The following is a 25476-nucleotide window of genomic DNA, read 5'->3' on the forward strand; positions in this document are numbered from 1 at the left end:
GCTTTATTCATGTAAAATATTCCTTGCTTCAAGCAGCCATGTTTTTTTGAAAATTCCCGACCTGGTTTCGGTATGTGCTCTGGGATAGCCCTTGGAGGAGCAAGTGAGCTCTCAGATAATCTTAAAAATAAGGGGTACATAGCCCTCAATTTTATCCCTTAATCTTGATCAAATTGGGTATTGAGACACCACTAGCTCTCACATGAACACGCAATTTCAAGGGTAAGGGGGAAGATAAGGGGTAAGAGGAAGTATTTAGATTGGGCCTTAAAATGTGCAACCTCTCTAATGACCAGTAGATTGCTCATGCCGAGCTGATGACCGCTTTTGTATCGGTTATCAACTGAAATGTATTGTAGTCAAAGTGTAAACACTATTCATTGAATAATCACGGGTACCACAACTTCCTGGTTTGTGACAGCACAGCTAAGTAGTCTATACAGGAGTAACCTGACCGCCTCAGCAACCGCAGATTATTTGAGTATTTAAATTGAACGATGATGTAAGCCTTCCTTTGAAAAACCGAGCAGTTGAGATAATTTACATGTTCATGATTATGCAAAAGCAGGACAACTCTCGCGCCAGGAAGATTAATGAGATAATGTTGGTGCCCCGGAGAGAAGACGGACAATGTTACTGCCTTCCTCGACTGCACTTCAGAGTTTTCAGAAAAGACACTGAAAATGTCTGACTCAATGTCTAGTTTTTTACATATCGGGGATATAGTTTCCCTTTATGCGGAGGGCACGGTGAATGGCTTTATAAGTACACTTGGGTAAGTGTCCTGCCGTATTTTTTTTAAAATACACTTTAATGTAATTTCTTGTAATTGCTTTGAAATCGTGCACAGTGTGTTGCATGCGTACATCTTAATTGCAAAGGGAGAATTTGACACTGGTAACTTTTTGGCTTTACTAGCCAATGGCACAGCCTTACAATGGTTGTAGCCTACACAGTTTATAGGCTGCAGTCGGCCAGTGCTGTTTACTGTTGGTTGAAAGCGTGCCAGAATAGGTTATTACATCAGGTCAAATAGTTGTCGCAAAATAGTTGTCGGAGTTCAACACATGCCAAACCTGATTCTTAATACGATTATCACCTGAACCAGTTCGACGTGCCTAATAGTGTGTCTTCAACCTATATCAACCTATTATAACTCATTCAGTTTTTGCAACAAAAGGGTTCACAGCATAGCTGTAAACCTAACTGAAGTATGAGATTTTATTTTTTTTGGTTTGATTTTTGGGGATGTTATTGATTCATGTTTTTAGATAGGCCTATTTTGTGCTACGTCTATCTCATCTATTCATGACCAGTAGTTTGTCGGACTGTGATGCCAGCTGACTCTGCTTTTATAGGCTGTGATTATAGGCTAAATCTTACTCTTATCTTGAAGGCCACTCTGCGCTTGAAAATTCCGCAAGTTGATTTTGTTGAAATAAAGCAATGCATGTCATAGCAATCGCTATATGGGGAGCTTCCAGAGAATTCCCTGGAGAGGGTTTCCCAGTAACGATGTCTCTTAGCGTTTTAAGAAGATTCTTACTGAAGTTGTTTACTTTTCTACGTGTTTTTTCCCCTAACCATTTATTTAAAGTTTCCCTAAGACAAACATTTCTATGTATTTCTTAAGAGGCTGAATCTATGTTTCTGTAATTGATTATTGTCATTCACACAGGCATGACTCAGTTTCGTACCGCAGGTGATCATTAATAAAATGTATATAAAAAAAGAAAACGTGTGCAAGTCAAATTATAAATATAAAATTAATACATAAGGATAGCAGTAGGTTAGATAGTACTCATAGGTCTGGATATGCAAGAAATAAGAAATGAACGGCTAGACACTAACACAACATTTTTACTCTAAGATGTTTGTTTTATCTGAAAACTGTGTTAACCCTCTGGGGACTGAGGCATGTCAGGCTCACGTGTTTTTAAGAATGTTTTTATTTCCATACAAGGAGATACTGTAATGACAATTAAGAGAGAGAGAGAGTGTGTGTGTGAGAGAGAGTGTGTCTGTGTGTGAGAGAGTGTGTCTGTGTGTGAGAGAGAGTGTGTGTGTAAGAGAGTGTGTGTGTGTGTGTGAGAGAGAGACAGAGCGTGTGTGTGTGTGTGAGAGAGAGCGCGAGCGAGAGAGAGAGACAGAGAGTGTGTGTGTGTGAGAGAGAGACAGAGAGTGTGTGTGTGAGAGACAAGCGACTGAGAGAGAGAGACAGAGAGTGTGTGTGTGAGAGAGCGAGAGAGAGAGAGTGTGCAATAGAGAGATAGAGAGAGTGTGTGTGTGTGTGTGTGTGAGAGAGAGAGAGAAAAGTATGCAGTTTGAAAATGAATTCCTGTGGCAGATACTGGCTGCAATATGGCATGCTACTGACAGATTTTTTATCAACGAAGAAGATAAGCTGGTATAGTTGACAAAGCTAAAACCTTTTCTAGCCTATATTAAGTTGACTATGCTATAAATAATCAATTTTATGACAAAACAGTTTGCATTTAAGTGCCAGGGTAGTGGGTTGAATTTGCAACCCACTCGCCAGTTTTGAGGTGTCTAGGCATTATGTTTTTTTTGCTGTCCAAACAGGGGAGAAAAAAAACATCAGAACCAAAACAAACAGGTTCCTGCTGCTTTGCTTCACCACACTGCTTGGACCCCTAATAACCTGAACCAAATCAGTCTGGACCCCTGATTCCGATAAAAATAAAAACACTACCCCCAGAGAGAAAAGGTTGCTTTTAAAGTAACACTATTGAGTTTCTGGAGCCGCCAGGTAGGGGGCTATTTTATGCTGGACTATTCAGTAATGTATTTGCTGTCGTGTGTTGCACTTACGTTATGTTTGACTGTGTTAGGAAAGTTGTTGACCTGCTGGTTTGTCAACAAAGTAAGCAAATTCCAAAATGTTTCGCTAAGTTTAGCAGCTAGCAAGACATTGTTAGCGATGTTAGAAAGCTTGGCCATTGATGCTTGTAATAAGTGCTCTCTTGTCGACTTCTTTGTAATGTTATTGTGATAGCTATGTTGGCTAGCTTGTAAATCATTTTCCAAACACATTAAAATATCAAAACCTCAAGCAAGTGCAACACAAGACAAAGCAAGACAGCAAATAAATTACTGAATAGTCCATCAGAAAGTAGCCCCAGAAACTCCATAGTGTTACTTTAACAGGGTACAATTGAGAAATGAATGGTGTTTGCACTACTCCTATGCACACATCAGATGCACAATCTGGATTACACCTGCTTTTAAGAGAAATAGAGGTAATCTGGATTATTACACCTGCTTTTAAGAGAAATAGAGGTAATCTGGATTACAACTGCTTTTAAAAGAAATACAAGTAATCTGGATTACACCTGCTTTTAAGAAAAATACAGGTAAACTGGATTACAACTGCTTTTAAAAGAAATACAAGTAATCTGGATTACACCTGCTTTTAAGAAAAATGCAGGTACACTGGATTACACCTGCTTTTAAGAGAAATAAAGGTAAACTGGATTATTACACCTGCTTTTAAGGGAAATAGATGTAATCTGGATTACACCTGCTTTTAAGAGATATAGAGGTAATCTGGATTTCATCTGCTTTTAAGAGATATAGAGATAATATGTGACCAGGCATGGCTAAACCAGCCACAAGTCTCCCCAGAGACATTTTGAGTTATTCAGATTCTGAAAGTGTAGGTTTAAAGCTATCCAATGATGTCTCACTCATGTAGATCTGATAATATTTGTATAAATTGTGATAATTTGAATGTATACCCCTCAGAAAAGCTTTCGCTGAGAAAAAGGACCTCTAATTTTTCCAAATTGCCACCTCACCTTGGACAAAGGGAAGACAGTTGTGCTCATTTGCATCTCAGTGAGATTAGCCCTCCTCTACAGATGTCACACTGACATCTGGTATCTGTAGCCCTTCCCCCTACAGGTGTCACTGAAGACTCAAGAATTTTAGTGTTGTTAATTATGTAGTGTTATTTTCATTAGGACTTGAACTGGAATTAGAAGGTACTAAAATGGAAATGCTTTTATTACAAAAGACATTGAATAGCATGCATTAATACACAGAATAAATTGTTACAATCCCATAATCCAAAGTATAAACCAGGACTGCAAAATGGAAGTCAATATGAATCCAATACACTAGACAATAAGAATAAAGATACTATTTAAAAGATTTTAAAAAGTGTTTGATAATATCAGTCAGGTTGTTTTTGCCAATTCTGAAAAGGGAAAAAAATAAGTTTCACATCATGGGTCATGCTAACAGGCACCGTCACCTGACTGTATGTAGCTTTCTTATTAAGCTAGCTTGCCGCTAACACTAACTGAAAACACATTGGAAGTTGGAACACATAGTGGCTAGGTAGCTAGCTGCTAATAAGTAACATAAGTAACACATCAGCAGTAATGAATCAAGTGTACTGATATAAATGTACTACTAAATGTACTAATGGATACCGACAATTAGCATACCTAGCTAGATAGCATTACCATTGGATTTGAATGGCAGTTATGCTAGCTCTGGCTATCCAGACAAAGGAGCCTTGTTTCTGGACACGTTTCACTTGACGAGCTGGGGCAATACAGTCATCTGGAAAGTTTAAAATGATACTAAACGAAGGGAAATCTACTGTATGGAGATATTTCTGCTAAGTAGACAATGCAGATTGTAATTAGGCTGGTGGATATGTCCAATGTAAGAAGTGTGAAGTTTTAATGAAATATGATGCAACTCTGATGATGCAACTCTCGTTCTCCACAACAACATGGATAAACCTCGCTGGTTGGATGTAGATAGTTTTCAGAACGAACGTCTGCGTGCAAAAAGATCTTCAATGGTAAAACTTGTCTGTTGAGCCTCTGTTGGTGTCTCATAAAACGTGAGTTTTATTAAAGCATAGCGTGTGTAATGTGTAGCTATTTCATTCCGTTTGTTAACCTTTCCTGCTGTCTGTCTCTGAACGTAGAGATTGCAGGGGAGTAAAATGCTCCGCTGCCGAAGTAGATTAGCCTACATGTTTTTAACCTCGGATAAGAGTAGTGGAGTATGATGCTGTGTAAGTAGCCATGTGTATCGCTTGTAATGTGCAGCTGATTGGTCGAAAAAAATAACAAACGCGATTCAGCAGTTCATATGGAAATTAGGTATCACCCCCCAAGCGTGACGAGAGTGAAGCTGAATTTAACCAAACTGTACCAACTTCAACGACAAAATGTATACTTTTAAGGTAACCAATACTGTTATCTGAAACATGGAGTGGCTTCTTCATGACTTCCACTTGCACATTCTGCAAAAAAACGAAAATCACTCATTTTGAAAAAAAACCCTTCAATTGTGTTTTACTCAAAATCGTCTCGGCCGACTTGTTCCCCCTTTTCGCGTGCCGGGTCACATATGGATTGCACCTGCTTTTAAAAGGGGATCTGGTAATGAAGGATTTGGGTCTTTACTAATTCGGTCACTGATAAATGTACATACCTGTTCATTTGACACTTCTATTGAGTGAGACCCTGAGTGACAGAACTGACAGAAACTTTTATTTTAAAAGGGAATCAAGTAAAACAGGTTGAAAAAATGGAGATTACTGTAACAGAAAGGAGCCAATGAAATGAAGTTGCTGATCGATGACCACTGAATTGATGCATGCTCTACTGCATACTATTTACTAAGGGTGGGGGAAAAAAAATGATTATTAGATTTTTCTCGATTCTCTCTAAAACGATTATCTCTCGATTCAGAAAGTTCATAATCGATTTTGTAATTAAAAAAAAAGATTTTTTTTTTTTCTTTTACACATCCATTTTATGTTGAAATGCAAGCTCCATCGATTATTGGATTGTTCATAGAAAGTCAAAATTGTGACAAGGAAAAGCTTTTTCTCTAATAAAAAATAGAGAAGGGAATTCATCTGTTGATTTTCTTTAATTATCAAACACATTTGCTTTATTCTAGAAAAAGCTTTTTCTTGTCCCAATTTTGACTTTCTATGAGCAATGCAATAATTGATGCATCTTGCATTTCAACATAAAATTGATGTGTTAAAAAAAACAACTGTTTTTTTAATTACAAAATCGATTTAAAATCGATAATCGATAATCAATTTTAAATTGAATCGTTGACCTCTGAATCGGAATCAAATCGAATCGTGAGGTGCCAAGAGATTCCCACCCCTACTATTTCCCCTAATTTTCTCAGAGGTGGCATTTTGCCTTCTGTCTAGGGGGGTGTACAGTTGTAAATAGTTAGCTGGCTTTGTGTTGTTAAGGCCTGTACATAGTTTGTTTGTGTGTTACATACTGTCACATGCTGGGTGCATTAATAGTTTTAGATCATGCCCCTTCTCTTTGTGACGGGTCTTACAGAGCAACATAATCACATAATCAATCGTCTATTTTTTGAGTAATGTGTTAAACTCTGGTCAGTGTACCATGGGGCAAGTCTTTCTGTTTTTGTATCGTATTTTCAGTGGTGCAATAGTGTCAAGGGTTGAGCAAAGAACATAATTTTGCAATTATTTGGGTATATGCAATGCTGACTGAAAAATAAGTGTAGTATGTCCTGTCATTAAGGAACAGTGTCCCCATAGCAACTTGCCACTATTATGTTGGATTCCAGTTTCTTCCTACTTCAACAAATTATGACGGGATGTTTTCTAGGTTAATGGTGGCTTAGGGCTTACCACCATTTTGTATAATGCGTCTTCACAGTTTTTCTTGTTAATGCTCAAGCTTGTAAAATGGTCGATATCTAATGCATGTATAGATAACATGAATATAATTATGTCCGTCTCAAAGATCTTGTTATTGTTTCAATTATGTATCAGTTTAATCAGATATTTCTCCTAAAATTCCTTATTAGAAACCGTTTGAGACAGACACGAGATGAGATACTTTATTGTAAAAATTAGTGCTGTCAGTTTAACGCGTTATTAACGGCGTTAACGCAAACCCATTTTAACGGCGTCAATTTTTTTATCGCCCGATTAACGTTGTTTTTTTTCTTTTTGAAAACACAGAAGTAGTAGGCTTACCTTTTATTGGTAACCTAACTGTTACGGTTCATTGTTTTTAAAATAAGAGGCCTGACTTCTATGTTCACAGCAAACTTGAAAAAAAGAAAATATTAAGCCATGGTTTAACTGCACTATAGGCTGAGTCCTTGTTTATCTGAAATGTGCACTTTTATTTTGTACCGCCCTGTTTAGCAATGTTGTTTTTCAATAAAATAAAAAAATTAGGGCTGTCAATAGATTAAAAAAAATTAACTAATTAATCTCACATTTTGAAATTCATTAATCTAGATTAATCGCGATTAAATTATTATTATTATTATTATTATTTTTAAACTAGTAATCACTCCAGACAGCGTGTATTTTAGACAATGTTGAAAAAACTTTTGTGACTGAGTGACAACGCGATTGCTATCGGCAAAGCATCATGGGAAGTTTAAAAGAAAATGTCATCAGGAGAGGGATAAACGAAGAGATCTACTGTAAAGATATTCCTGCTACGTTGTCGATGCAGATTCTAATGAGGCTGTTCTCCACAACAACATGGATTAGACTTCGATGGTTGGACTATGATGGTAGTTTTATAACAATCGTTGCCGCAAGAAAGAAAAAGATTCTCTCGTTTGCTGTGCCTCCTCCGTTTTAGCATACAACGTGAAGGCTTGGCAGATGCCGGTCGTGTGTAATGTGTAGGCTATTTCATTCCGTTCTTGCAATGTGAATAATTTGATTTCATGCTCTTGTGCTTGTTTGTGTGAACAAGTGCATTTATCTGTTGCTGTCCGAGTTCAATAAAGGCAGGCTATTCATAAAAAACGTACGTAAATATGTGATTAGTTTTGAACAGTTGTGACATTGACTGCTTCAGACTCTGGTTCGGACAAAACATTAATGGCCGGTTGTTCTTTGTTGTGACTTCTGTAAAACACCAACGACACCTAAATTAATTAGCTGTTCGGCTCTGGCTTCTGAGTTTTCCAACCTCCCCCCTCCAGAGAATGCTAGAAACACGGTCATGCCCCACACAGGTAGCTAGTTAGCCCAGCTAACATGTTAGCATAAATGCTAGCGAGACCTAGCATGTCAGGGTTGAAAATAGATAGCAAACCTCTTCCATAAAAGATTTGAAACAGGGAAAGAAGAGGTGACAGGGAGAAGAGTAACGTTAGAGCGGGAGAAGGAGGGGGGCACGAACTCAGACCACCCAGGGAACTGTGTGCGTGTGTCAAAATAAAACTCCTCTTTGACGTGTAAATTAATTCCGCACACCGGAAGAAAACAAAGTTGCGTTAACGGCATTAAAATATCTTAACGCGTTAATCGCGGTCACATTAATCTCATAGATTAACGCGTTAACGCTGACAGCCCTAAAAAAAATGCATAAAGCAAACCAATCCACTTTTCCATGTTGATCAGAGCATTAAAATAAAATAAAAATGATTGAAAAAAATTATTGAAGGGACATTTAGAATAGATACAAATTTGCGATTAATTACGATAAATTTGGGTTAACTATGACAAAAATGTGATTAATCGCGATTAAATATTTTAATCGTTTGACAGCACTAGTAAAAATCTACCATAATTGACAATTATCTCTTGCTACATCTCTTCATAACAGCTTTAAACAGTCTTCTTGTCATAGGCTCGTTACGTTCCCTTTATTGTGAAAATCTCGGCCTCATCCCCAAACACCAAGGTCGTCCTTAGAGAGAAACAGAGCAGGCAATATTGAGATGTCTAAACATTTAGTAAAAACTGAACATAATTGGTTGTGATATCTCCTTTAACTTCATTGGATAAATTAGGTCCATATTGTAAGATACATTTGAAGTGTTCTTTATGAAAAAGTCAGGCAGGGACAGAATGCACTGTGATAAAGGCAGTTAGGCAGTTGAGATGTGTCAGCAGATCAAGAAATGTAGAAGTTCTGTTAGCAGGGATTTTACAAGAAGTCATGGGTTATTACTATGTTCAGAGTGGACCAGACGGTATGTCACCATCCATCCCATGATCGGGGTGGCTCGTGGGCCCAGAGTGACATCACTGTGCTGGGGCTTTAAATGTTTGAACATTTTCTGTATCTAATCAGAATCCGGGTTCTTCAGCCGTTAGTGTAGTGCTGATGTAATCAGACCCTCCAGGATTTCGCAATGTCGCGATCGCGCCAATTCACGCGAATTCAACGAATACCCGCGAATTCAGCGCGACGTAGCAATTTTAACACATCACCGCAACTTTCCCGCAAATTTGACAAATCATTGTCGTCTCCCACAACTTTCTCCTGCTCTGCAGACATGGTGTAGACACTAGCAGAGTTCTAATCCGTTGTAAACAATGAGAAAGGCTACACCAGGTATGGAAATTAAACGCAGTTTTATGTGTAGGCTGAGATATTCGTAACATTTTATTCAGTCTTACTTATGGTCCTTTTGTAATTCCAACCAGTGCACTTCGTTGTGGATAAGTAAATCCTATGTACTGTTCCCCCTACGTGTTTAGCATAACTAGCTATGTTTCTAGAGAACTGTCTAACAGCTATTGCCATTCCCACGAGATGAACATTTGAATGATGTCAAAGTAAAAGTCCTGTGTTCGTTTCTATAACAACAATACAAACAATATACATTTTCTGACCTAAATAAGCAGAGAGCAGAACAGCCTATTGTGCTACATTTTTGTAGTACTGGTAATCTTTTGTTTGGCATGTTGGTAAGGTTATTTAGAGGACCATTTCTCAACAGGTTGGTTCTTTAGAGAATGTTTGTTTATTAACTATTTATTTTTCAACAAATAACTCAATTATAATTACAATGAGGGAAATAAGCATCTTTTTATCGCAACTTTCACTTGCTCCCGCAATTTCATCGCTACAATCACCTAAAAAACCGCAATTTTCACCGCAACTTTTTTGAAAAGCCCCCGCGAAATCAGTAATTTTAGGCCGCAACTATCACAAAAAAGGCCCGCGAAATCCTGGGGGGACTGTGTAATACTCTCAACTGGACTGCATTGACGGCTGTATTGTATCACTATTTAGCAAGTAAACTTATCTTGCTACAAAAAGCTTCGTCCTCTCTAAACCAGCACGCAGGTAGAAAATACCTAACAATATGAAAATTAGACTAAATGTCACTTTTAATCTCACTGTTGCCCAGGAGAGACTAAGGAGAACATTAATGTAAAATTGTACAAATTCAGGTTTTAAAGGCACCCAGTGCAACTTTTGAGGCTTAAAAATAAACATTCAATTTCTAGTCTTTTTTACACGTAGTAAGTTTCAATAACTCCATACCATTACATACCGACATTCAAGCAGCAAAGATGAGACGTCGTTGTGTGGTGAGAACTGATAGAAAATCGATAACAACAACAATCGCCGCCATTTTCTTTATTTTTTGTAACCTACAATAAATAAAGCAGGCTTCCAGTCAATGGAAAAATGGCTTCTCCCCACCGGCGATTGTTGTTGTTTACGATTTTCTATCAGTTCTCACCACACAACGACGTCTCATCTTTGCTCCTTGAATGTCGATATGTAATGGTATGGAGTTATTGAAACTTACTACGTGTAAAAAAGACTGGAAATTGAATGTTTATTTTTCATTGAATGTTTACATAAAGTTGCACTGGGTGCCTTTAAATGGACATGCATGGACATATAAAAGCTTGTTGTTTCTTGATTGAACATATTGTGTGTTTAAGTAAACAAAAAAATAGCCCTGATATCAACTGAAGTTACAGACTAGCCTTCAGCTTGCTTGCAGTTTCACACACATATGTCCAAACAAATGGTGAGACCTTATTGCTTTGTGTGCCATTAGATTTGCATGCTTAATACTCTCTCCTTATAGGCTTGTAGATGACCGCTGTGTTGTGGAACCAGCAGGAGGCGACCTCGAAAATCCTCCAAAAAAGTTCAGAGGTATGAATTTATAAACATATGTGTGTGTGTGTGTGTGTGTGTGCGCAAGTGTGTGAGACCCACCAAAGCAAAACCTGACATAATAGGGTTAGTACATAACAAAATGAGTCTGCGGTGCCATGTAGATTGAAATATCATCACAGATTATTCCACCCCCTGAAGTCAGCTGCATCGTTGTCTGGAATCTGGAATCCAATCCTTCACACCAAATTATTAGACCAACACGATCGCAGCGTTGCCATAAACCTTAAAGGCTTTTCCTTTCGATTAACACTGTCAAATAAAATGACAGTTTAAAAATAACTAAAAATAAGTGAATTGTTCAGGTATACACATCTCTGTCACAGCACCAGTAGGACAGCGTAAACACCCACCCCCTCATTAGTGGTACTGTTCGCATGCTGAACAGTTCGTCGTTACTTGTGGCTTCAAGAGAGGAGATAGACCACGCGGGCAGAAGTCCATTTAAAACAAAACTTCATCCAGGTCTAAGTATAATTCCTTTAGTTTGAGTCCAAGGTGAACAAATAGGAAGTGGGCATGTCCATGCTGTTGAACTACGTGAACCATCCTCTGACCAAAGCTGCTCCATATTTCTCAAAAGCAACTTATTCCTTACTAATACTGTACTCAATCTTGTATAATATCCCATCAATTGTAGAGGTATATGAACAGGCTGAAATAAACCAATCTGATTTGTTCAAGTGTAGATTAGTTGCTCAATGCATCTGTTTCAGTCCCACAGTCCTATGTTCTGTTTATACCACTGCCTTCCATACACAAACAACTGACACCTCTAATGTTTAAAAACTCATGACCTTCACCACACACATCTACAGTAACCATACATGCAAACCTATAATTATCACATCCATACAGAATTTCACCTGCATTAAGCGTAGTTGAGAATGTAAAATTATGTAATTAATGTTATATGTGAGACACAACAGAGGTGTGACAATTATGCATGTCCTTCTCACCGATTCTCCCGCCAAGGCCATTCTGAAACATCTGAAAATTGTATTATAATCCATTGAAATATTAGGCCAATAAAATATATTGTTCACACAGTCCATAGGTGAATAGTGGGGACCACGGGTTCATGGGCTCACTACACCACTGACAACGTATACTGTTTTTACAAGAGTAGGTAACACTGAAAGCTGAAAGCACTTTCTTCAGAACACAACACAATTCTCTGCTTTAGACACAGATTTCAATTGTTAACCACACTTTCTACAAAACACTAAACACCATCCTCTCTACTTTGCACACTTCATCAATGCCAAAACCTCCTTGTTTTCAGACAGAACACACTGCTATTCAAATGGCCAAACTTCCATTTCCAAAGCTGTTGTGCAATTTTAAATCAAAACTTTAGCTCCTGGTTTGGAGAACAATTTATGGCAACATTGAAGTAAGAGGTGATCAGAGAGGCAGAGGAGTGAGAGTAAGAGGAGGAGTAGGAGGAGGAGGAAAATGATGAAGAGGAAGAGCAAGAAGGAGAGCCATTACTGTCTCTCTGATGAGATTCAGGCCAATGTGTTCAACCATGTGGTCAACATGGGTTTGACAATGCAGGAGGCTGGCCAGAGGGTTCAACCAAACATAAGCCGCTTCTCAGTTGCATCGATTCTCCGGACATTCAGAAGAGAGAATGGGTAAAGAACACTACTATGACAGTAAAACACAAGTTTGAATGCCTTATCAGGAGCATAGTATTCTTGTATTTAGAGTATTTTACATTGTACTGTATTTGTAAAATTATAAACAAATACAAAGTGCAACCATTGATGACCAAGACATATTCCTAAACATCAATACAGTGAGCCTAGCCACAGTGAACCATGTTCTGAGGCAGAACACCTTGAGAATGAAGCAGGTGTACAGGGAGCCTTTTGACAGAAACTCTGATAGTCAAACAATTACAGTATGATATGACAATGTGCAAGTAAGTCATATACAGTACTGTGCAAAAGTTTTAGGCAGGTGTGAAAAAAAGCTATGAACTAAGAATGCTTTGAAAAATGTAAACAATAAATGTTTATTTTTTATCCATTTACATGGTAAGACTGAGCACAGCAACAAGACACAACAAAGTTATACTGCATCAGCAGGGTCTCTCCCAGACAAAGATTTCAAAGCAGACAGGGGTTTCAAAATGTGCAGCTCAAACACTTTTGAAGAAGACGTTGAGGATCGTAGACGCAGTGGTCAGCCAAGGAAACTTAATGCAGCTGATGAAAAACACATCAAGCTTATTTACTTTTTCGGAAGATTTCAAGCAGTGGCATCAGCTCAGAACTGGCAGAAACCAGTGGTACCCAGGTACAGACATTTACTGTCCGGGGAAGTCTGGCCAGAAGTGGTCTTCATGGAAGAGTTGCAGTCAAAAAGCTCTACCCCGACAAGGGAACAAGGCCAAGTGACTGAACTAAGCACGAAAACATAGAAACTGGGGTGCAGACACATGGCAGAAGGTGCTCTGGACTGATGAGTCAAAATTAGAAATATTTGGCTGTAGAAGAAGGCAGTTTGTTCGCCGAAGGGCTGGAGAGAGGTACAATAATGAGAGTCTGCAGGCAACAGTGAATCTTGGTAGAGGTTCCTTTCCAGTTTGGGGCTGCATTTCTGCAAGTGGAGTTGGAGATTTGGTCAGGATGAATGGTGTCCTCAATGCTGAGAAATACAGGCAGATACTAATCCATCATGCAATACCATCAGGGAGGCGTATGATTGGCACCAAATGTATTCTGCAGTAGGAACATAACCCCAAACATACAGCCAATGTCATTAACAACTATCTTCAGCTTAAAGAAGAACAGAAAGTCCTGCAAGTGATGGTATGACCCCCACAGAGCCCTGATCTCTACATCATCGAGTCTGTCTGGGTTTACATGAAGAGACAGAAGAATTTTAGGAAGCCTACATCCACAGAAGATCTGTGGTTAGTTCTCCAAAATGTTTGGAACAATTTTCCAGCCGAGTTCCTTCAAAAACTGTGCGCAAGTGTATCTGGAAGAATAGATGCTTTTTTGAAGGCAAAGGGTGGTCACACCAAATATTGATTTAATTTAGAATTTTCTTCTGTTCCTTCACTGCATTTTGTTAATTTATGAAGAATTGATGAAAATAAACTGTTAACACTTCCATTTTTGAAAGCATTCTTAGTTTACAGCATTTTTTCACACCTGCCTAAAACTTTTGCACAGTACTGTACGTTTCCACAACTGATTACGTCCTATCAGCACTGAAACATTACTGAATTGTAATCCAATCCAATGTTATTTTCAGATGTTTCACAACACAACAATTGTCGATATTGTCTTGAGCAAGAACAGGATGCAGTCTAGTTTTTTTGTCCTTTTTTATTTTACATTTTTCTTTCTTTTTTTGTTGACTGTATCAATATCCTATTGTTTGTTCTGAGCAAATCATCTACACATTCTGTTGTGTTTGCTCTGATGTAAAGGCTGCAGCACTTTTGAAAAAAAATTGTTGTTGTTTTATATTTGAGTTAAAACATTATACAGTTACAATATTTTACAACAGGACAAAGCGTACAGTAACACTGGAGATGAAACGGCATAATGCTCCTGATAAGGCCTTCATACTAGTGTTTTCCCATTTCATAGTAGTGTTTTCCATTGAGCACATCAGTGTTCAATCAATGCTTAGAATGTCTACTCATATAATGGTCTGTGTTTGTCATTTGAAAACAAAATACCCTTTTGAGGTGACATAATAGTGTTTTGAAAGCAAGGTAGCATTTTGCAAGAGATATAAAGGGTTTTGCATTTTGTGTGAGTGGCTTTGGGATTTGGGTTTAGAGTTCAGAGAAACCGAGGCATGCTTTGAAAAATTGAGTTTTAGCGACGGAGAAAAACTGTAAATTTTTCTTTCTTTTTTTGTTGACTGTACTGGCCTATATCCAATTGTTTGTTCTGTGCTAATCATCTTCACATTCTGTTGTGTTTGCTCTGATGTAAAGGCTACAGCACTTTTGAGAAAAAAAATGTAAGTTGTATATTTGTGTGGTTTTATATTTGAGTTAAAACATTATACAGTTACAATAATTTACAACAGGAGAAAGCGTACAGTAACAATAGAGATGAAAAGGCATAATGCTCCTGATAAGGCCTTCATACGGGTGTTTTCCCATTTTAGAGTAGTGTTTTCCATTGAGCACATCAGTGTTCAATCAATGCTTAGAATGTCTACTCAAATAATGGTCTGTGTTTGTCATTTGAAAACAAAATACCCTTTTGAGGTGACATAATAGTGTTTTGAAACCAAAGTAGCATTTTGCAGGAGATATAAATGGTTTTGCATTTTGTGTAAGAGGTTTTGGGATTTGTGTTTAGAGCTAAGAGAAACCAAGGCATGCTTTGAAAAAAAATATTTTTAGCAACTGAGAAAAACTGTAAATCTTTCTTTCTTTTTTTGTTGACTGTACTGGCCTATATCCTATTGTTTGTTCTGTGCTAATCATCTTCACATTCAGTTGTGTTTGCTCTGATGTAAAGGCTACAGCACTTTTGAAAAAAAAAAGGAATATTTAAGTTGTATATTTGTGTGGTTTTATATATTTGAGTTAAATCAATTTATAGTAGTGTTTTCCATTGAGCACATCAGTGTTCAATCAATGTTTAGAATGTCTACTCAAATAATGGTCTGTGTTTGTCATCTGAAAACAGCTAAGAGAAACCAAGGCATGCTTTGAAAAAAATTGTTTAAGCAACTGAGAAAAACTGTAAGATCCACTGATACAATGCCAAATGTAGCTTGCTAAACCTTGTCTCAATTAATGAATTCTGAATTCCAGTAAGTTTCGATTGGCTATGTTATCAAGTGTTTCACCCTGGCCTTTTGAAACATTTGATAATCTTGACGGTACCTACTGACAGAGTTCCAAGACTTGAGTTCCTGATGATGTCTCACAATGTTTGTTTTTATGTGCCAGACTGCCTCTTCAAGGTGTGTCCCATGAACCGCTATTCAGCACAGAAGCAGTTCTGGAAGGCCAAACAAGCCAAATATGAGAAAGACAAGATAGCTGATCTAGTCCTCCTTCAGAAATTGCAGGTATTGTTAGTGCGCATGCACACACACACACACACACACACACACACACACACACACACAAACACATTATTGTATGTTTGTGATTTTAGTGTTTTAGTAATTTTGTAATGTTATTTTGAATGTAATCAATTATAATTATTATAATTGTACTATTTTGTAAAACTCACTTTTTCATACATGCTCTCTCCATATTTCACTGCCACAGCATGCATCTAACTTAGAGCAAAAACAAAATGAGACCGAGAATAAGAAGGTCCATGGAGATGTTGTGAAATATGGCACCATCGTACAGGTAAAGGCTGAGTATATTCATAAAAACAGACCTGTGGTGCTAGGATAACTTTGATACTATTACAGATGGTCAATAGGCATACACTCATACATACATGCCAACAGCATTTAGATGTCAGGTCACAGGGCAGGATGCTTTTACATGAAACAAAAATGGATTGCATTTATATAGTGCATTTCTACTCATAGCGCACTCAAAGCGCTTTACAGATGAAAGCCTCACCTCTACCCACTTATACACAGATGTCAGAGGCTATTATCTAAGGCTACATTTACATGGAGCCTGGATTGCCTGGAAACATTTTTGGATCTGTTACCTTTTTTTTCGTGTCACACGGAGCCGTGTCAAGAAAAATCTTTGTTCACACGGAAACGCTGGTGCGGAGCGGAGCGGTTGAATCTGCTGTAAAGACGTCATGTAGCATGTGCATAAAGTGACAGAGGACGAGTCGGGTCGAGATCAAACTAGCAATCTTCTGATTGCTGAATAACTTCTCTAGCACCTGAAATCACTGTTACCACATCACTCAAACAGAACTAGTTAGAATTGCTTACTTCGCCATGACCCCTGTTAGTGATAAGTTACCGTTTTGAAATGTCCGTCTATAATACAAATCTTTTCACGTCAGCCTTGCTCAAATAGGTTATTGCTGACACTTTTTAAAAAACGTTTTTTTTTTTAAATGGTCTGATGCAAATAGATAAAACAGTGATTAAAGTGTGTCTTGTTAATGTTATCCTTTTCTAACCAGCATCTTAACAACATCGATTTAGCTCATTTTGTTGCTGTAATTAAATGACGCAGCAGGATTCAAGTGGGGCAATTAGTCATCAGGTTAGAAATTGTGCAGATTGTCCGTTTACACGACGGGTCCGCTGGCACGTTTGAATCTACCCACTCTGGAGACCGGATTCAGAAGGTTGCGGATTCAGTGACCCAATCCACCGGGTTCGTGTAAACGAGAGGCCGATCCGACAATGTTTCTTTCCGGATTCAGGCAATCAAGGCTCCGTGTAAACGACCCTTTAGTTGTCAACCTGCACATCAGGAGCAGTTGGGGGTCTTGCTTAAGGACTTCAACACGTCAGGATCAGGTCAGGATCGAACAAGCAACCTTCCGATTGCTGTACGACTCCTCTACCTCCTGAACCACTATTGCCGGAAAATCTTATGTTTAAATGAATACCAAATATAGCACTATAGCAATTTTCATGTTCTATGTATATATATGTAAAGGTTAAAAAGAAAATAAGTTACATAATGTCATGAAGCATTTTATCACAAAAAGTAGAACCAAATCCAGCAGGAAGATGAGAATAGTGAATATAAACCTAGTTGTTTTTTTTTCTGAATTAGGCATGATATAAGACGCATTATTAAACTTTGCCTACTAGTACTATAATACGTTATTCAGCATGAGTAAGGCACTGGTCAAATCACTATGTGACTCATTGTAAAATTCCCTGGTTTCAATTACGTATTAGTGACAAAAAAAGTCTGAGATAAGTGACAATTGTTGTCCAGAGCATATTATGAAGTAAAGCTATCAAATTCTTCCCAGTAGTTGCGATTTACAGTAGCTCTTGATTTCTGTTATTTCTTCCACTGATACAGGGCAGACGCAAATATAGGAGAACTCCCTGAATTCATAGGATCCTCATTCAATTGTATATAAATTACTAAATATAAATGAAATCAAAGTACAAAATGAAAGAGGAAGCTGTTGAAATAATGGACATAATTGTATGTATTTGTCTTGAATGCTGTCCAACTTAAAGCACTAAAGCTGAAGTGTGACATTGGTATAGGTGCCCTAATTGTCATTCCCCAACAGCTTCTGCATATGAAGAGCAACAAATACCTGACGGTGAATAAACGCTTGCCTGCATTGCTGGAGAAGAATGCAATGCGGGTCACACTGGACGGCACTGGCAACGAGGGCTCCTGGCTCTTCATCCAGCCCTTCTGGAAGCTCCGAGCCAACGGAGACAATGTAAACCCACTGTGTGTTGTCATGCCAACAGGGACAATGTAAACCCACTGTGTGTTGTCATGCCAACAGAGACAATGTAAACCCACTGTGTGTTGTCATGCCAACTAAATCCTAAAATATACACAAGTACAAATCTCCCTTACACTTCTGTGTTGTGTCTTGAAGGTCATGGCCAATGACTAACCATGCTTATCACTGACTGTTTCAGGTTGTGGTAGGGGACAAGGTGATGATGAATCCGGTAAATGCAGGCCAGCCTCTACATGCAAGCAACTATGAGCTGTCCGACCACCCAGGATGCAAAGAGGTACCGAGGGGGCAGTGGGTTTTCATCCAAGTAAACACGCTTTTAAAGCACACAACTAAAAAATCTGTGTCAATTTTGAGCAGTTGGGAGATTATTATTTTTATTGAACTGAAACACAATGGTGACGTTCTGTACGGAAACATGATAGATCTGAGAACTGGATAAAGGGTAACACTTGGAGGAGTAAGGATTGACTGATAAAGGGTAACACTTGGAGGAGTAAGGTTTGACTGATAAAGGGTAACACTTGGAGGAGTAAGGTTCGACTAAATAAGGGTAACACTTGGAGGAGTAAGGATTGACTGATAAAGGGTAACATTGGAGGAGTAAGGATTGACTGATAAAGGGTAACACTTTGCATTCTGTGTATTAGACAGCACTGAAATAATATCTCATCAACAAGTCACACAAAACGGCCATCATCTCAACTTCAGTTTACATTGGGAGAGTATGAACAACATTCTAGATGAACAACATGAAACACACGCTAGTCTCCGAAGGATTAGACTTTATTTATGAAGCCCTTTATGTCAGTGTACATTGCATGGGTGTAGCCATATAAGTAACACAAAGTAATAACCAGTTGCCAAAAAGGAAACTGTTTCCATTTCTAGGTTAATGTAAATGGCTGATGGAGTCTTTCCTTTTCCGTCAAATGCTATTGTCATAGAATAACAGCCACTAACCACAGACATTAATCAATGCAGCCAGGAAGTGTGGCTCACATTCTTCACATTGTGCCCCCTGCAGGTGAACTCAGTAAATAGCAACACTAGCTGGAAGATCAACCTCTTCATGATGTATAGCGACCACAGGGAGGACGTCTTAAAAGGAGTAGGTTTCTCATCACTGAAACCTGGATTTCCAACCATACAAGACAGTAGTTCAATTAAAGTCCAAATTCTGAGCTTTTGTGTTCAGAATGTTTAGTACCACACAATTAAAGCTTTATGTTAGATTTTTGAAATGTACAGAATAATTTTTTTCTCCACCATTAAGTGTCGGTGTTGTGTTCTTGAATGACAAGAAAATTAGGGGTTTATATGTATTATTTATTTAAAACTTTGGTTTCCTGACAGGGCGATGTTGTCCGTCTCTTCCATGCTGAACAAGAGAAGTTCCTGACATGTGATGAGTATAAATCTAAACTTCATGTGTTCCTGCGTACAACCCTGCGTCAGTCTGCTACCTCTGCTACTAGCTCCAATGCGTTGTGGGAGGTGGAAGTGAGTCTCAAGTTTAAGTGATAAGTTATACCTTGCTCTCCACACTGCAAAAGGTACTATGCCAAAGCCTTTCTTTCTTCTGTTGTAGGTGGTGCACCATGATCCCTGCAGAGGAGGGGCAGGCCACTGGAACAGCCTGTATCGCTTCAAGCACCTGGCCACGGGGCACTACCTGGCAGCAGCGGTAAAGAGCTCATTGGCACAAGTGCACATTCTCCTTCACACTGTCCATGTTTGTGTACAAAATGGGCAATAATTATCCAGTGTATTGTAAGGACAGGGAGTTTTCAGTGGGGAACAACAATATAGGATTGCGATGAGTTGTATTCATTTTATAAATACTATTGGCAGGGAGAAATTGTCATTGTGTTCCATGCACGTCAAGAAAATGTCTTGTTAACTCTTACAGACACACATATAATGAAATGGTTGAGATTTTGCAATTTCAGTTTAGACACTTAAAAAAATCACATGGGACTTAGATAGCAAGAGGGTTCAGAGCAGGTCATCATTGCACAGTAGCTTGTCCACTGATCCAGGATATTTTTTAGTTTTATGAACACAGGAAATCTGTCAAAACACACCTGTAATAGCAGTAAAATGAAGGGGATTTTGTCTTTTTTGTTTGATGTTCTTGTCATAGGAAAACCCTGGTTATAAAGGCGATAACTATGAGGTCCAAACTATTGTGAGTATTCATCTGGATGTTATGTTCTGGGACCTAAATATTGTTTCTCTTATGCATAAACAAAAGCAACAGTCACTGTCTTCCCTCTGCTATTTAATACAACAATATTGCTGTTCATATGGACATGCTAACACATTCTTCAGGGTTAGGTCACCATGGGCTAGATCTATTAATGTTTCACAATTATTTGGGACCAACCCTCAGGGCATACAAGATGGTAACAAAGGAGATGATTAATATAATGGGCCCTAATTTGAAAGCATAGCTTAGTGAGGTCCATAAACCGCATGCACCTTTGGAAAAGAAACTCTGGCCTTCTAAATAAGACCGGAACCACCTAAGGCTCCATAAAGTCCTAGATAAGCTGTTAGCTGACATCCATCGATACATATACAACATGCTAGATCAGAAGATGAGCTGTTAGCTGTTTTTCTTTATCAAAAGTACAGAGTTGAAGAAAACTGTTGATGATATCCCTAGGTGGACAGCACTAGGAACAACAAATGGAGCCTGGGCGAGGGAATCAAATACAAACTTGTGCCCGTGCCCCATGGGAGTGACATTGCTTCGCTGTTTGAACTGGACCCCACCACCCTTCAGAAGACAGACTCATTTGTGCCACGGTACACTAGCATCATTGTCACTGTGCATAAAGTGTTCAAATATTGCTTGATATTGCCTCTAAAAATACTTGCTTTCTAAAAACGTTTTAATTATTGAAGCTAAGAGGTTGCATGCTATGCCAACATCAACCTCAACGAGGCAAATCTTTTTCCTACACCTGCCTTTCAAATCAAAGAAAACTGCTGAGAACTATCAGGTGAAAGAATATGCCTGTACTTGATTCAAGTTAGCTTTGTTCAGAGTAAGAGACTTGTGGAAGAGGGCTTAGCGAAATAATGGGTTTATTCAGACACTAGTCGTGGACACCTCCACACAGCACGAGCATGCCCTGAGGCACGTCTGCTGCCAGAAAAAATACCAGATATGGCAATAGAGATGCTAATACCTTTGGCTTCAACCATCTTGTCGTGGCTGTAGACAAAGGCCAACAATCAGAGACCAATGTTTCTGGCTCCAAGACTCACAAAAGCTAGTAACCTTGTCTGATGGCTCTCAATATAGACAAAAGGTCAGGGGCCAAGCTTGATGGCTCTGGCCTTGTGCTATTCAATCTAAGAGTGGGAGCAAACTGAGATACGGTCTGCTATGTGGAGTTATGATCTTATATATGAAATCCACCTAAATCTAACACAGTTAGACACTAACACTAACAGGCTAACAGGAATAAACTTAGACCACAGTGGGACACGACAGAACTAACAGGTTAACTTAAATAAACTTAGACCGCAGTGGGACACGACTGTTACTGAACACCCTGTCACTTATATGTAGCTGGCCGTAGACTGTGAGTCATTCCATTAAGGCCTCCTTCATTGTGATGCATCATAGTGTGAATGACATAAACCATTCACATTTCATAACGTGAATATTGTGTGTGAGCTGATGTAGTGATGTGTACTGAAATATGTCTGTGTAAAAGTACATGACACATGACTTTACTGGCTGTATATCAAGAGCGCAAGATTATGCATCATGGTCCTCTGGCTGTCTGTCTGTTGTGTGTGTGTGTGTGTGTGTGAGATTATGCATCTTAGTCCTCTGGCTGTCTGTCCGTTGTGTGTGTGTGTGTGTAAGTGTGTGTGTGAGAGATTATGCATTTTAGTCCTCTGGCTGGCTGTCTGTCCGTTGTGTGTGTGTGTGTGTGTGTGAGATTATGCATTTTAGTCCTCTGGCTGGCTGTCTGTCCGTTGTGTGCGTGTGTGTGTGTGAGATTATGCATTTTAGTCCTCTGGCTGTCTGTCTGTTGTGTGTGTGTGAGATTATGCATCATAGTCCTCTCGCTGTCTGTCTGTTTTGCGCCCCCCCCCCCCCCCAACACACACACACACACACACACACAATACTTAACATCAAAGAAAATACATATATTAACTTAACTGCTTTACTTTGCATAGCAGTTTTTTCACCCACTTATAATGTAATTCTACTATTCTACTTTGCAGTTTAACAATAAATGGTGCATGGACAACAAACACCAGAGTAGTTTCAGAACTTTTTATTTTGTATTATTTTGTATAATGTATTATACATTTAAAGTTAGGATTAAATTAACTCCATAAACTGTGCAAAACACTCTTAAGCACCTGTAAGTACATTTAAGCAAATTATGACCCTCTATACCCTACCCTCTACAAACAAAAGTGCTTTAATGGATACTGTATGTACCACTACATATTTAAAAGATTGAAGTTCTGAGTAGTTATATCCCCATCTCAAATAATAGAAGATGAACAGTTGTTTCTGGATATTGTTTTCCCTTGAATATACAAGCCAGCTTCTCTTGATTTTCTCCCCATTTACTAATTTCCTGAAGAAGTGGTTGTGGTGGCAGCTTCTCCCATCATCTCTTTTTGGAAATGTAAAGTCTAGACTGGTCTCGTATGGTCCTTTGCAAACTAACTCTGTCCTTACCGCATCACAGAGGGCTGGCCAGTCAGCAGGATCTATAGGTTCTCCCTGGATATCAGGAATTGTGGAGGGTGGCGTGTCTGCAGGCGGCAGTGTAGTTTCACTGGTGCCCTGAATGCTTGATGTGGTCCATGATGTCCCTTCACCTGTATTCGAGCATATTGTATAGCCAGACAAGCAGTGTTAAATATAATAAGTGAAATGATCATGAATGTGGTTGAACTTTGGTTCAAAAAACAAACTTTAAGAAAACAAGCTGTTGTATTGAATACATGCTAACATGTTTCTAGTCTACTTTAAAGTATGGATGTGGCTTGAATAAATACTATAAAATGGACTCACCTGATGCAGGCTGTGTGTTCCTGGCCTGTGTGTTACTGGCCCCTTGAGTACTACTGGATGTCCCTTCTCCTGCAGCTGTATTTAAACACAGAGTTCATCCATGCTGTTCGTTACATAACTGGTCATTTCTATCATCCTGCCACATCCTGCCTCATGCTGCATTGTACAAATACAGACATTTTAATTGACCATGTAACTTGTAGTAGTGAGGATAAAGGGATGAAGAAGGAGAATAAGGATGAAGAGGTCCAGAAGGAGAATAAGGATGAAGAGGTCCAAAAGGAGAATAAGGATGAAGGGATCCAGAAGGAGAATAAGGATGAAAGGATCCAGAAGGAGAATAAGGATGAAGGGATCCAGAAGGAGAATAAGGATGAAGGGATCCAGAAGGAGAATAAGGATGAAGAGGTCCAGAAGGATTATAAGGATGAAAGGATCCAGAAGGAGAATAAGGATGAAGAGGTCCAGAAGGAGAATAAGGATGAAGAGGTCCAGAACTCAAAGGAGAATAAGGATGAAGGGATCCAGAAGGAGAATAAGGATGAAGAGGTTCAGAAGGAGAATAAGGATGAAGAGGTCCAGAACTCAAAGGAGAATAAGGATGAAGGGATCCAGAAGGAGAATAAGGATGAAGAGGTTCAGAAGGAAATAGGGATGAAGGGATCCAGAAGGAGAATAAGGATGAAGAGGTCCAGAAGGAAATAGGGATGAAGGGATGAAGAAGGAGAATAAGGATGAAGAGGTCCAGAAGGAGAATAAGGATGAAGGGGTCCAGAAGGAGAATAGGGATGAAGGGATCCAGAAGGAGAATAAGGATGAAGAGGTCCAGAAGGAGAATAAGGATGAAGAGGTCCAGAACTCAAAGGAGAATAAGGATGAAGGGATCCAGAAGGAGAATAAGGATGAAGAGGTTCAGAAGGAAATAGGGATGAAGGGATCCAGAAGGAGAATAAGGATGAAGAGGTCCAGAAGGAAATAGGGATGAAGGGATGAAGAAGGAGAATAAGGATGAAGAGGTCCAGAAGGAGAATAAGGATGAAGGGGTCCAGAAGGAGAATAGGGATGAAGGGATCCAGAAGGAGAATAAGGATAAAGGGGTCCAGAAGTCAAGATTGACAGTTCAGTAGAAGCACCCACCACAGGGACAGGAAGCCAGGCAGTTGTTGGTTTATAAATGGTGATGTGGCAGTAGGGGAGCTATAACCTAGCTCTTCAGCCCAACAAAGCCCCAACAGGTCAGGAGGTCATGATGGCGACAACTGAGAAAGCTGAAGGGCCTGAAAAGTGACACCATGGTTGCAGTATTTCTGGTTTTTGTTTTGTTTTTGGGTGAATTTGTTATGTTCCGCATCTATTCAGCCAACGTAGCTACTTGTGTACGCTGTTGTTAGCTACTCTGTAGGTGTAAGCTAGCAAACTATGTAGCTATGTTAACAGGAAATTGACCTTGTATGTAATCTATCTTTGTGCTGTCTACATTGTTGTTGACCACAATACCCTTTGGATGATGCATTTTATAAATCTTATATTTTTTTTTATGTTGGTCTATATTGGCTTTGACGTTATATAAATGTGGTGATGTAGCTTTTTGTGTGTTTCTGTAGTTGTGAGAATGAGACATGAGCTAGTTAGATATGGTTAGTATTGGTTAGGTTAATAATGATTCGTATCGTCCTCCAGCAGTAGTCAGGCAGTGTGTTTTGGAGGAGTGGCTTTGAGGGAGGCTGGAAGGAAGGGGTTGGGATTTTTTCGGGTCCAGTTTAGTCTAGTTTATTTTGCTGGTTTTTCCACATTGTCTGCCCTACCTTTGAGTCCACTGTTCATTCACTTATGAGGCATAATGTATGCTGGACATGTCATGATGTTCCTGAGCCATCCAAATATACATTTCCCCACTACGATAGCTGAAATTAAACTTTCCGAACGTAATTGGAGCCATTGATCGTACCCACATGCAAACAGTCCCACCTTCAATCCACGAACACATTTACCGAAACAGAAAGCACACATATTCAATGAATGTCCAGGTCATATGTGATGCCAACATGACCATTACTTACGTGGTAGCCAAATACCC

The 25476-nt window shown here is 39.0% G+C and overlaps 1 protein-coding gene across 1 annotated transcript in view; it reads left to right on the plus strand.

The window, feature by feature from the left end:
- Positions 1-683: 683 nt before the first annotated feature.
- itpr3 (inositol 1,4,5-trisphosphate receptor, type 3) overlaps positions 684-25476 on the plus strand; it is a gene marked incomplete at both ends in the record, with an annotated part of 155198 nt that continues 130405 nt past the window's right edge. The window contains 11 exons of the mRNA XM_080853365.1: positions 684-775; positions 10864-10934; positions 15898-16019; positions 16225-16311; positions 18146-18304; positions 18513-18611; positions 19362-19445; positions 19691-19837; positions 19926-20021; positions 20481-20525; positions 21006-21148. Coding sequence (XP_080709491.1) covers positions 684-775; positions 10864-10934; positions 15898-16019; positions 16225-16311; positions 18146-18304; positions 18513-18611; positions 19362-19445; positions 19691-19837; positions 19926-20021; positions 20481-20525; positions 21006-21148 — 1145 coding nt within the window. The remainder of the gene's footprint in view (positions 776-10863; positions 10935-15897; positions 16020-16224; positions 16312-18145; positions 18305-18512; positions 18612-19361; positions 19446-19690; positions 19838-19925; positions 20022-20480; positions 20526-21005; positions 21149-25476) is intronic.

The sequence above is a fragment of the Sprattus sprattus genome (assembly GCF_963457725.1).
Source record: "Sprattus sprattus genome assembly, chromosome: 16".
In the NCBI taxonomy this organism is placed as follows: Eukaryota; Metazoa; Chordata; class Actinopteri; order Clupeiformes; family Clupeidae; genus Sprattus; species Sprattus sprattus.